Consider the following 12557-nt stretch of genomic DNA (forward strand, 5'->3'; position numbering starts at 1 on the left):
GCTTCGGATAGTTGTGTATTTCTGACTTGGACAAACATATTGAACAGTATTTGTTATGTACTTTTTCGGTTACGATTTGTAATTATCCCATTTCTAATTTCGACAATATGCTAAATATACTCCTTGTTAATTTTTCTGCAATTATTTTACCTTGTATTTTAACTGTCCGAACAACATTTTTCTAAAATAACCAGCGTCTTGTTTTTCTTTGGCATGTTTATAGCTGTTTATCTTTTAAATATGACTAAAATATCAACTAAGCATTTTCAGGACCTGAAAAAATAACTGATTTGTGTTGGACCGTTCGTCAGTAAAGCATCAAGAATGAGTGGTTGGCGACGCCAGGATACTAATGCGATACTTCTTACAACAATGCGTTTTTTAAATTAATGTATTCCTACCAGGTCAAAAAAAATCGCCCTAGTTATTACGTATAGCGTACATGTTTAAAAAAAGAATTTTATTACTCCAAGGAAGCCAAAAAAAAAATACAGCGGTAATGTTCACAAAAGTAGACATCGCACTCATTTTTTTTCTCGCATAGCTTAGGCTACCAGACAAGCGCGAAAATGTGATAAAAATCAATAAGCTTTTATCGAAATAAAACCGAAATTCGATATTCTCAAACGTTATATAAAAAATTAGGCAGTTTACTCACATCAAATGTTCAAAACACCATACTAAGCGATGCGGAAAAGTGTCAATATCGATAAAAAGTTAGTAAAAATTGAACAGCGTTGCGCAGCGGTTAGTAAAAAAACTAAAGCGTTTGGTAAACAATTAACTGTTTTAAAATATGACCAATATACAAATCGTTTTTTTCTCTTTTAAATTAACTAAAGCGCACCGATATTTTTTTAAATAAATACTAAGTAAAATACAAAACAAAATCTTGTTTTGTGGTAATATTGAAAAAAACATTATATATATATATATATATACATCAAAAAATTTAGTTTGTTGTTTAATGTAAAATTTAGTTTGTTGTCTAATTGTTGTTTAATGTAAATAAATAATACGTTTAACAGCAATTTCGTTATTTTGGTCACATCAAATAATTCTCCATTCAACGTGAATACTGTATATTGTTAATATAATTAACTATTCGTATTCGCGAAACAACCACGCAGGACTTTTAACCTTTAATCAACTAAGAGGCGCGGTTCTATTCGGGTTCCTACATGAGTCACCAAACGCAATCGCAAGAAATCGCGATGACCAGCGTTGTTGATTTTTAATGCCCTGCAGAAAGGAGGTAGGTCGTTTTGACCATTAGTATTGGTGAGGCAAACCGATGTATTCCACGCGCAATAAACATTTTATTCCGAATCGCCATCGTTGAAGAAAATGTGCACGATTGCCAATCCCATGGTCATTTACAATATAAGCACGCACAGCCGTCGGCCTGTTTTCGTTCTAACATGGCCCATATCATAAATTCCGGGAACGGAAATATTTTTTCGCGTGGCCAAAATGCGAAACAAATGAAAAAGGGACAAATACGTCACCTGTGTGTCGCGAACGCACGCCAGCCGCCGAAGTAAGATCAGCCTCTTTCATTGCGAGTCGCACAAAGTCGAGCGGCGAGCAGGTGGATGAGGAATCGTCCCTCTCCCGCTCTCTCTTGCGGTTTGAGCTGCCGCTGCCTTTTTCCTCGCTGCGGTAAAACGGACAGATGAGGGAAAATATTACCAACTGCCTTTTTTCTTTCGTCATATTCGTCCATACAAACGAATTAGTAATTATTACACATCAAAATCTCAAACGGGAAATAATTCGTTTAATTTGAAAGCGATTGACGTTTTGCGATGAAGCTATCAAGGTGAAACAGGGCGAAAATGACTGCCAAAGCCAAATAAGGTCGAGTAAATCAACAACATAATAATGTATTTACATTAACTGGTGATAATGCACGAGCGTATGAAAACGTCTTAATTAAACTGATGTCGATTTACTAGACCCTTTTTGGCTTTGGCATTCATTTTCAATGAATGAAAATCTGTGTTGGCGCCATAACCAAAAATTAGAACAAGATCAACGTCGGAAACAAAACAAAGTTCAAGATAAGACCAAAATACTGACTAATACCTAATAGCGGTAATAACTTCTAAATCGGAATGAGACTTAAATGGCCAGAATATGGCCTATATTATACAACCTTTTACCTAACTTCATCACTAACTACAGACATAATTTCATTCGTAACCCAATTTCTAACCACACTCGTACACGCAAAAAATATTCTGGTGCCAAAAGAGCGGCATCGCAACGTCGCCGTTCTTTTAAGGGCGTCCAAACGTGGACACCAAAACGGCCCATGCCAGACAGGCGTTCCTCAATCGTGCCATACCCTCTACCTAAACTATTTTTGTGTCTATTTGGGCTCTGATTATTTACGACTTATTCCGTCACGTTTAGGTTTTATTCAGACGATTTTAGATATTATTCTGTCGTGGATAATTACTGCGCATTTTGCATTATTCTGTCGTTAGTCTTAATACTATTGTTTTTCAGATTATTCCGCTTTATATATTGTTGTTTTGCGAGTATTATTGTGTGTTCCCACGCACAAATATAAACGACAAAGGAATGTATAACATGTTATTGCCGGTTATAATTTCAAGTTAAAAGAAAATATATTTACCTCGGCGTTTCTTTCCACGAGTTGCTGTCGTTGTCGTTTTTGTCAGAATCAAGAATTGCCGTCGATTCCATACTGTCTGCTTATAAAATACAAAAGTTTTTTTAATGTCCTACAAGGTGAAATGTCACATACACGAAAGATTTTGATTTCTTAACAAACTATGTTAGAAACATTCTTCTGATTAAATGAATCATACAAATAAAGGAAACAGTTTTCATGCAATCAATAATATTTATTTGCCGTGCGATTTTGGAAAGACGGGAGTTTAATTGAATACTTTTGACTATAAGAGATTCTTAATATTACCTTCTGATTCTACCACTTGTAGGCTGTCGTCATCATCATCCGACGAGTGTTTGAGTCGCTTTTTAGGCGGAGACAAAGCAGCATCGTTTGACCGTTGAGCTGTAGAGGGGCCAGCTTGCCAATGGAAGGGCTGACAGAGTGCCAATTCCTGGTCGATAGACGAACGGTAGAGCGTGCCTTCGAAGGCCAGACGCAGATCGACGTATTTCAGGGTCCTGAAAATAGTTTTTTTGTGTTGCAGTACGAAAGTAACTAAAATTCCGCATTGCAAGATGAATATAGAAGCAAACTTAACCAGCGGCTTTTATGTTTACCATGTACTTCCTACGGCAAAATCTAAAATCTTCTTGGCGTTCATTTAATTTATCAGTACTTTTTAAAGACAAAAAATCACTATTAACTTTCTGTTTATCGGGATAATATTGTTAACCCGCTTATCTAAAATCTGCTCAGATTAAAGCTAGTTCGTCATACGAACAACTTAGATAAGGTTACTGCAGACTCTTGGTTGAATATCCCCTGGTCTACACAATTGGCATCCGAGTGATGGTTGTTGTCCATCAAGTTAGTAATCCATACGGTCGCGTGTGTTGCTGCCAATTGATTAAAAAGAGTTCGACAAAGTTGGGGCCTGTCGGTCTAAACGAAATTTGCCTTGTGCTAATCAACAACTTTTATTGAACCCGCAGGTCATTTTAAAGCTTTGTGGCGAATTCTGTAATTGCCCCCACGCCCACAAAATTGAATCCTTGGGTCTGTCGATACAAGAAACCGAACGAAAACCACACAATCGTGCCCTGTCTGACGGGCATCCTTTCGCTGTAAAACACAAAGGCAGGCAAAGGCCACTCCTGGTCACTAAATCGGGGGATGTGGGACAAAGACAATACAAAGCCAATCGACATTATAAAGAAGTACAATCCATTGATTGAAATACAATATCGTCTGCTTAGGTCCTGAACTATAAGTGCACTGGCGCTAAAATTCCGTATGGGTTACGGGTCGTATGCTGTATTCATGGGTTACGGGTCGTATGCCGTACAGAACTTGTGTTGGGGGTTCGCAAAGAAGCCAATCGACAATTTACCCCAAGATAGCAAGAAACAGTGGATTTTGCGTTTAAACTGAAAACGCCAACAACAGGAAAGCACGCCGATCGATCAAGACAAACGATGATTTTTGAGTATGGAAAAAGAGAGAGCGGAAGTGGTGGGCGGCTAACCTTCGGCCAACCGTTCGCCCTTCAGAGGGCCACATTTTTGATATACTAAGATCGCGGTCCGCACCAAAACACTATAAATCACCTCGGCATAAGTTGATGAACCAGCTCTTCCCCTTGATAAATAACAATCGCCGGGATTCCCGTAAGGTCTTGCAGCGACGTAGGAACCCAATGGTCTTCACGACTGGGAAAACTCTGCCGATATAACGAAACGTTTCAAGTTATTTTCTGATTTTTAAAGGAACGCAACTTTTGACTTATTAGGTACACTTTACAAATAAAAATGATGTTTGATCGAAAATTGTTTGGGTTTTGTTTGAAAATCTAAACATTAGTTTCGCAACAGCATACTGCGGAAAATTAAGACAAACACAACTCACCCTCAAAATATCAAGGAAGTAAGTTGACATGGAAATGGCTTCTTGGTTACTGGTATATTGGACGACCTGAAAACAAAGTCAAACCATAAATTAGGTTAGAAATCGCAAATCAGCGGAAAAATAAACTAAATTCGTGCCACAGAGAGGCTTCGTTTTCCATTGTTACGGACATGTTATATTACGGAATCAAATGACAGTAAATCACTGAGTTAATAACAATTGTATGATAAAAATCTCTTTATAACCAAACTGTAATGTACATAAGGGTCCGGAATGTAACATGGTTGGAAAAAACGAGCAAAACATATTCAGAAGTGAAGAAAAGGTAATGGTGAAAATAACGGCCCAAATAGACGTAAAAATAGATTCGTATATAGTGTTCCAAAGTAAAAAAATCATTTTACAGTGTGTTAAAATTGCCTAACAATAAAAAACTAAATCAATAATGCGCAATAAGAGTATTTGACATACTTGGGTTGGGCAAAATATCAATATCCATAAATAAATCCGAATTTTACTGCCAAATTAGCTTTACCATTATTTTTTATATATAAAAATCGAATAAAATGGCAGAAACAGGGTTCCGCATTACCTCGAAGACTTCGCTAAATCCACAGTTGTTTCTCGCTTCCGCAATCGAGTCGTGGAAACGAGTTGCGAGTAACAAAGAGGGGATTCGGATCATAATGATCAAGTGGTCCTCGCCCTTCTCCGAAGATGATAGAAGATCCTGCGGGTTTTAATCATAACATACTGAGATGCAGCGACACTTCAGTCAACCGGTTAGAGCTTTTGCTAGAAGAGACTCATTTAGAAACAGCATGGTTGATTGAAGGAAATCGGCGAACCTTTTGCTCGCTTATAACCTTTGTGGCTTTCAATAAAATGTATCACAATTAAACTTCATCCAGAATGTTTGTAACTTGGATGTTTGGACACAAATACACCAAAAAATTTCGTAGGGTGTCGCAAAATAATTTTGTTTTGTACCTAAACTGAACTGCGCTAATAAAATGTTTGGAAATTTATCCTCAGACAATTGTAGCAATTGGTTAATGTTATTTGATAAAAACAAATAAATAAATTAACATTATTGGAATTCCTATCGCATAGTGCGTCGTAAGGTCAACAAAACTTTTCAAAAACATAGCAAGAAAAGTAGTTTTTAGAACAACTGGCCTAGATAAGTGGTTCTTAACCGCCAGCCGGCGATAAATTTTGCCGCTCTGCGAAAAAGTTTTCTTTATTTGTGCGGTTGAAAGCTGCGTTTTTTATCTCTATTGAGTAAATGTAAAAATGATTCGCGCTACAGACGAATTCCACTTCCTGTTTTACAATCTTAATCCTCTTGGGACAGTTAGCACAAAAAATGTCCTTTGTTAATGGCAGCTCTAAATTAAAATTCACGCCCACTTACAATGACACAGCGCAGTGTTATGTGAATTCTAATGTTGCTTTTTAGTTACCGCAAAAGGAGATACATAACTGTGTGCAAGTTTAGTGTTATGCGTTTAGAAAAACTTATTCTAGTGCTTGTCCGTTTCTTAACCGCACGAGGAAAGTTTACAAAAAGCTTTAATAGTGGTATTGCTGTAGAAGACCAATCCATAAAGTTTAGCAAATTATAAAGTGAATTTGGCCGCTCATCTGAAAAAGTTGCGTTAATTGTGGATAAATTTCATGCTAATATTTCCAAAGAAGTAGAGTAACCCTGTACAATGCTATATGCTTCAAGTTTTGTATTTAAATGACTTGCTCTAGTTGAAGTGTCAAAAGCTTATGAACCACTATAGTCTAAAATCCAGATGGCTTGTTATTACCTTGCTTCTCTCAACAAAAACAAACGCACAGTTTCACCGAATCCTAAAGTTGTTTGGCGTGGTTGAAAGCGTGTAATGTATATACCTGTATCATCTGTCGGATTGTGGACGAGTTTAGTCGATCGCAGTGCTGCCGAATTTGCATATCTGGGTTGTCGTCGCCATTCGAGGATGCTTGAACAACGGCGGCCGTGTATTGCTGTAATACTAACTCACAAGTCACCAAAGATGTTGGGAGAAGGTGATTTCTGGAAAGCATAAAGAGTTGACCTTATTCAATATCACGCTCACAAGTAAACGTTAAACCCTATATAACGTGAATGTTTCACCGTAGCTTCAGTAGTCGCAATATAGCAAACAAAGAGTTATTCAGCCAAAAAAAAAATCAAAGATTAAAGTGGAAGGTGCTGCGTAAAATCGCCAAAATCGTGAAATTTCACCAGAAGGTAATATTATGTGTTTTTCTTATCATTTAACAATTAAACCTTGTTAGTCAACTGCTTTTGGTCATCTTGTAGGTGGCTATTATAGTTTAGCTTAAAGTATATAAAAAAAATATGGTTTGTTTACTTATCGAGCAAATTCCATTTTTCCGCTTCAAATTGCGGATCAAACGACATCGATATTGAGGTATGTATCGAGGTAGGTTGGGTGTTGGAAGTATCCACGGGGCTCTGGAAGGTAATACAAAACAAAATATTCACTACACAGCATTAGGAATGTAAATTATTACACCAATAAAAAACAGTATGTTCTGTAAAATTATTAGCTGCAGGAAGGTGGTAAAATTACCATTAACAGTAAAACCTAATCATACATTAGTTGATATGCGACAATGCCCTAGCGTAATTTTATATGGTTTTATGTGTTTTTTATATAATTAAATATTATATTAACACTACTGTTCCTTTACAATCTAACAAAAATTGAAAAAAATTACACAATGATTGCTCCTGTATATTGTATAAGCAGCAATGTGCGATGCCTTAATCAAACCTGGGGCGAAGAGGCGCAATAGACGTTCGGAGGTTGGCAATACACTTCGTTTGAGGTGGCCACTCTTGAGTGATTGGTAAGAAGGAGGTATGGGGAGGTTGCGCACTGCACCGTCACCACGTTCTTCGAGTTGATCAGGAGGCTGCTGTTGAGCAGATTGCACTCTTCGGCGCTGTTAGAAGTGAAAAAAAAAACTTGGTCAAAACGCAGCGCGCTAGTAGAGGAGTGGAAGGCAGCCATCAAAGCCCGTACATAACCAGTGTTAAAAATCGCGGCCGAATGGGATGGCGTTCTTGCGGAAAGCTTGTCACTTGTGGGTATTTTCGCCAGTAAGTATAGGGAAACTTTTCGGTTATTGGGCGAGCGACGACACATGCAAAAACGTCCCAGGAAAATCGGCAAACCTACAGCACACTAGTTGGAATGATGGGGCAATTCGCATTATCACAATACGGACGTCAGTTTAATAGCCTTAGGTTTTTGTTTTCACCGGTAAATGTTGGGAAGAAGAAAATGGCCGGGCACTTGGCTCGATGGAGATGCGGGTGAAATTCGTCGCATCTGAAGCAATGTAAATTTCGGAGAAATACTTTTACAATAAAGTGGAGCCCCCTTTCTGGTTCCCAAAACTGTATCGGGTTTCGAATTTTTCGAGCGAGGAAATAACAATTACCACGAAGATATAAAACGTTATCTAAAAAGTAAAGCGATAGAGCCTCATACGCTTCTATTCCAGGTAACAGTTCAGAATAGGAACGTCATAATTTGGAACAAAAAATCTTGTTCGAATTGGAGCGAGTTAAGCGGGGAAGGTTATTTGGCAACAACAAAAAAGTGCATTGCTCCTTTTAACTTGTACTCACTAGTTTGATGACAGGCACGCATTTAGTTGGATTACAACAAGTAGAGTCGAAGAATCCTCCCACTGTTTGCAGAGTGAAATCAACCTGTAAAGCAAAAAAAAATATTCTTAGTCAGAAAATAAGAAACCTTTTTTGTTCAAAACCAGAAACGAATCGTACCTCTGTCTTGACGACGGTTCCATTGTAACGATAATCTGTGAAGCTGAACTCGGATGGTGGCTTTTGTATACCTCTGATAGCACACCTATAGTTAAACACATGTCTCAAAGAGTAATATAAGGGCTTAGGATGATTCCACCAATGATGCTACTTTAACCCCCTTTAGAATTTACAATCTTAAATAAATCTCACTACGAAGCAAACAAAGAAATTTTTTAACAATATTTAATAAATCTCACTACGAAGCAATCAAAAGAATTTTTTAACAATATTTAATAAATCTCACTACGAAACACAATAATACATCAGGCTGATATTGACAGATTAGGTTTTCTTCTATGGCAGTTTTAGTTAACAAATGCCAATCAAAACTTTAATAATAGATTTAATTATTCGCTTTGTATGTGTATTATCAACAGAATCTGGCCCTCCAACAGAACACATAATGCCGACGATAAAAGTTCTAAAATTTATTAATAAAAGCTTGAGAAGCGCACCGCTCCGAACAAAAATCATTCAGCAAGGTCTAAAACTTTAATACAAATATGCATTTCGCCATATAAATGGCTTAATCAGTTTGTCTTATTCAAATAGAAGTTGGTCTTATTCAAATCTATTTGAATAACTCAAGCTTTTATTTAATTATTCGCTTTTAAATCGTATTGCTCTTATATAAACATCGATAAAAAGCATCGATGTGGAAAGTTTTTATTCATTAAGATCGGGCATTCAATACTTGGCAACTGGGAAAATAATTTAATTTTTTAGCGGGATCTGGAAATTTACCTGAGGCGGCGATTTTTGCGGCACACTGTGCAAGAAGGGCGGGGCACGGAGGTAGTACGAAGACGAATCGCAGCGAGGTGAAATGAGAGAGGTTGAGGCTTGATTTGCAGTTGAGGATCTGAAAACAAAGCAATCGGGAACGCGTAATGAAGAGGTTGTTCGGTTTTAAACTACAGCAAAATGTTTATAACAAGACTACGGGCCTTGAAATCTTACAGTAAAACTGTCGCACTCGATTTTGCCTTTTTTTAAATCAACTGCTTGTTAAAAGCACGGCAACGTACCTTTTCCGTCAATGTCGAGGAAAAGTTGTGCTCGTATTCTTGGGAGACATGACAAGGCAACAACAAAGGTGAGGTATCTGCAGCGAACGACGAAATGGTGGGAATGGAACGACGCAAACGATGAGGTACTTTGGCGCGTGAGGACAAAGGTCCTGGTAGTAAAAAAGTGGGAAAAGGATTACCCGCGAATTCCTTCGATATATATGTTTGACTGTAAGCCATAGCTAGCGTTAGGCAAACAATCATGGGTAGATATGTACCGTTGCGGTATAAAAAGACGGCAGGCGAAGAAAAATTGGCTACTGATTTTAATAAATAACTTTCCAATATAAGGCCGGATTTAGAGTTTACCGGCAAGGCAAAGATGCAGCTGTGTAAATGAGAGGGAGACGAGTGTCTGTTTAATGGCGAGCGCCAAGTCCCCGGAAGTCATGAGGTCATCTCCGAATGATCGGCATTTGCGCGCACCTGTGTGGTAAAACAAGTACGTATAATTTTAAATCTGTGGTTTTAGTGTTGTAAAACAAGGTTTGGGGCTTAGCCGTATGTACAAATAAAAAATAGGTTCTGGGTACGCAGATTTTTCTAGCAAGAATAATACGCAAATACGTCGTGTTTGGTAGTTTTATACAAAATATATATTTTCACTTGCTAGACTGGCAGAAAAATCGCAGATGCCTTACTTCCAGTCAGTGCCAGAAGTTTATTTTAACAACAAAGGTTTTAAGCAAGGACAAATTTCCACGCTTACCGCTAACGACGAGATGAAACTGAAGATCCCTGGGATTGGTGGATACATGTACTGCCATCTGGTAAATCAGTGTTGGAGAGGTATTGGAAGTGGCAACGGTTTTAAGGCACCTGTTGATGGCATCGGAAATAGAAACCTAAAGAAGAAATAAATGTTGGTGTTAAGCTCCTCCGCCGAATTCCTACGACGCCGATCTGTTACGATGTAAATAATTACACCAATGAAAAGCAATTTAACTTTTAAGTGATGCTGGTTAAAAAAAACTTAAAATCTAACTAAAAATATTTTTTGAAACACAATACACGGGTTTTTGTAGTAATTTCAATAAAAATATCAAAGCCATAATATTCGATAAAATCGGCATTTCGCAATTTACAGACGTTTCAGCTCATGCCATTATCATTGCGAAATGTCAATTTTATCGAATATTATGGCTTTGATATTTCTATTGAAATAACTAAATAGGTATATAAATACAGTTTAAAATAGCTATGTAAATACGACCATCGCTATCATATGCCGCTATGAAAAAAGTAACAAGAAAAAACTAAAATTATATTTAAATTTATTGCCAAGGGCACGCGAAGGCAAATTTTTCCGTTGCTGCGGCCTGGTTAAATGCAGTTTCCCAATTATCTCCTCCACGCAACAAAAAAGGTCGCATTACGCAAGTTGCTTAACTTGTACAAACCTCACTCATGGCCAGGGCGACTCGCCCGCCTGACGTGGAAGCAATGAAATTGGCCAGGCTCAGCACGTTGCTTTGTTTGAGGTCCTTGAGCGACGCGACGAAGAGGCTGGAAAGGGTTTGGCGCGCTTGCACGATCGCCTGGCACAAGCCCTCGCGGCTTAGATCGGAGTCCGCGCCTGAAAGACATTTGCGGTCAAGCTATCGCCGTTCAAATGCAAAGAGCATTTGCTATAGTGGGCTTAGGCGTTGGCGAGTAAGGCTGTGGTATTCCGGTTAAAAACATTTTGATATTGATTACATTTAGATGCAAAGCTGTCTAAAACCCAGCTTAAACAAGAAAGACGAAAAAAGGGTATTTACTATTTATCACAAAGAATACAAACCTCTCTGTCCGATTGTTGACCAAGGGTGTTAGTGAGAAAAATATAATATTTAGCCTTGTTATACAATACTAAAACAAAAGTAACTGATATGAAAAAAATACAGGAAGTACGAGTGATACGTAAAAACATAAGTATATATAAACAACTGCGGTTACATAAAGGAAATTTACTTACCAAGGGACACGACGTACTGGATAGTTATGAGAAGCATGAGGTCGTTCGTTAACGGGGAATGCTCGACGAAGTTTAATTGCTCTTTGATCTGATGATAAAAAATAATTTATAAGTTAGTCTGCTTTTTAAACAGAACAGAACGGGATTTAGGGGATTCCCTAGGCTGCCTTTCTTGGCTTTGTCGGGTTAAATTTGAACGAGTCTCATATTTCGTTTAGTAGTGCTGCAAATGAAAAATGTTTTTAAGAAAAAACACTGTAGCATAACTATTCGAGGCACCTTAATTACTTATACTAGATTTACATAGCACTACAGGGCGAAAGTACGAAGAAAATAACATCATTAATAATAACGCATTTTTTTGGAGAGAAAGAGGAGGTCTAAAAATTCTTTCAAATCATTCGAAGCATTTTTAAAACAGAGCTTTTAGATGAGTCCAAGTATGACTTTAAAGTAATTCAAGCCTCGTCAATGGCGAGTGTGTTAAATTGGGTGGTACTAAATACCGAATGGTACCGAATGGTAACTTGTTAATTTAACGACCTTTTTAACACTAAGCGATATCTTGTGTCAAATGTTTTTTCCAACACCTATTGGGGTGGCAATTTGCATTCCAGTATCATTATACACACCACACGCGAAGTGCTCTGCTAAGAAAACACTGCGATAAATTGTCAACGAGCGATTGAAACCCATCAACTAGCTTGCGTGTTTTGTTTTGTAACGACTCGTGGAATGTGGACGTGCAATCAGCAATCCTACTATAGAGCTCGTCCAACTCCGTGGATTCCTACAAGCGAAACTATTTCTTTAGCCTTTCAATTAAAAGTAATGTTTTCACCAACTAAACTTCCGACATCACTTTCTTTAGCTTGTGACTATTTTCAAATTAGTCAATTTAGATGAATTTTAGTGTGTTAAAGATATTTGCAGCTTTAAAACCTGCGAAATCAAAGGAATTGCTCACACTGCGGACTTTTGAGAATAAAGTTAAAAACAGGTTATCTTGGTTATAGCGTTTATATTTTAGGCCTGATAAATGTCAACAAATAATAATATTAATAGTATATTATCAAAATGTAAGAAAAATTTAACGTA

General features: G+C 37.6%; 1 protein-coding gene across 1 annotated transcript in view; it reads right to left on the reverse strand.

Moving 5' to 3' along the window:
* Nucleotides 1-12557, reverse strand: part of LOC146148123 (GREB1-like protein) — a 29191-nt gene that overhangs the window by 11714 nt on the left and 4920 nt on the right. Inside the window, exons 11-27 of the mRNA XM_083386565.1 lie at nt 11460-11547; nt 10903-11078; nt 10212-10347; nt 9812-9928; nt 9461-9612; nt 9177-9294; nt 8391-8475; nt 8232-8315; nt 7369-7540; nt 6943-7046; nt 6458-6620; nt 5145-5282; nt 4553-4618; nt 4255-4367; nt 2951-3165; nt 2645-2720; nt 1509-1657 (exon numbers count right to left, since the gene is read on the reverse strand). Of these exons, the coding sequence (XP_083242691.1) occupies nt 1509-1657; nt 2645-2720; nt 2951-3165; nt 4255-4367; nt 4553-4618; nt 5145-5282; nt 6458-6620; nt 6943-7046; nt 7369-7540; nt 8232-8315; nt 8391-8475; nt 9177-9294; nt 9461-9612; nt 9812-9928; nt 10212-10347; nt 10903-11078; nt 11460-11547 (2152 nt within the window). The remainder of the gene's footprint in view (nt 1-1508; nt 1658-2644; nt 2721-2950; nt 3166-4254; nt 4368-4552; nt 4619-5144; nt 5283-6457; nt 6621-6942; nt 7047-7368; nt 7541-8231; nt 8316-8390; nt 8476-9176; nt 9295-9460; nt 9613-9811; nt 9929-10211; nt 10348-10902; nt 11079-11459; nt 11548-12557) is intronic.

This window comes from Ascidiella aspersa, chromosome 4 (genome assembly GCF_963924565.1).
Source record: "Ascidiella aspersa chromosome 4, kaAscAspe10.2, whole genome shotgun sequence".
Taxonomy (NCBI): domain Eukaryota; kingdom Metazoa; phylum Chordata; class Ascidiacea; order Phlebobranchia; family Ascidiidae; genus Ascidiella; species Ascidiella aspersa.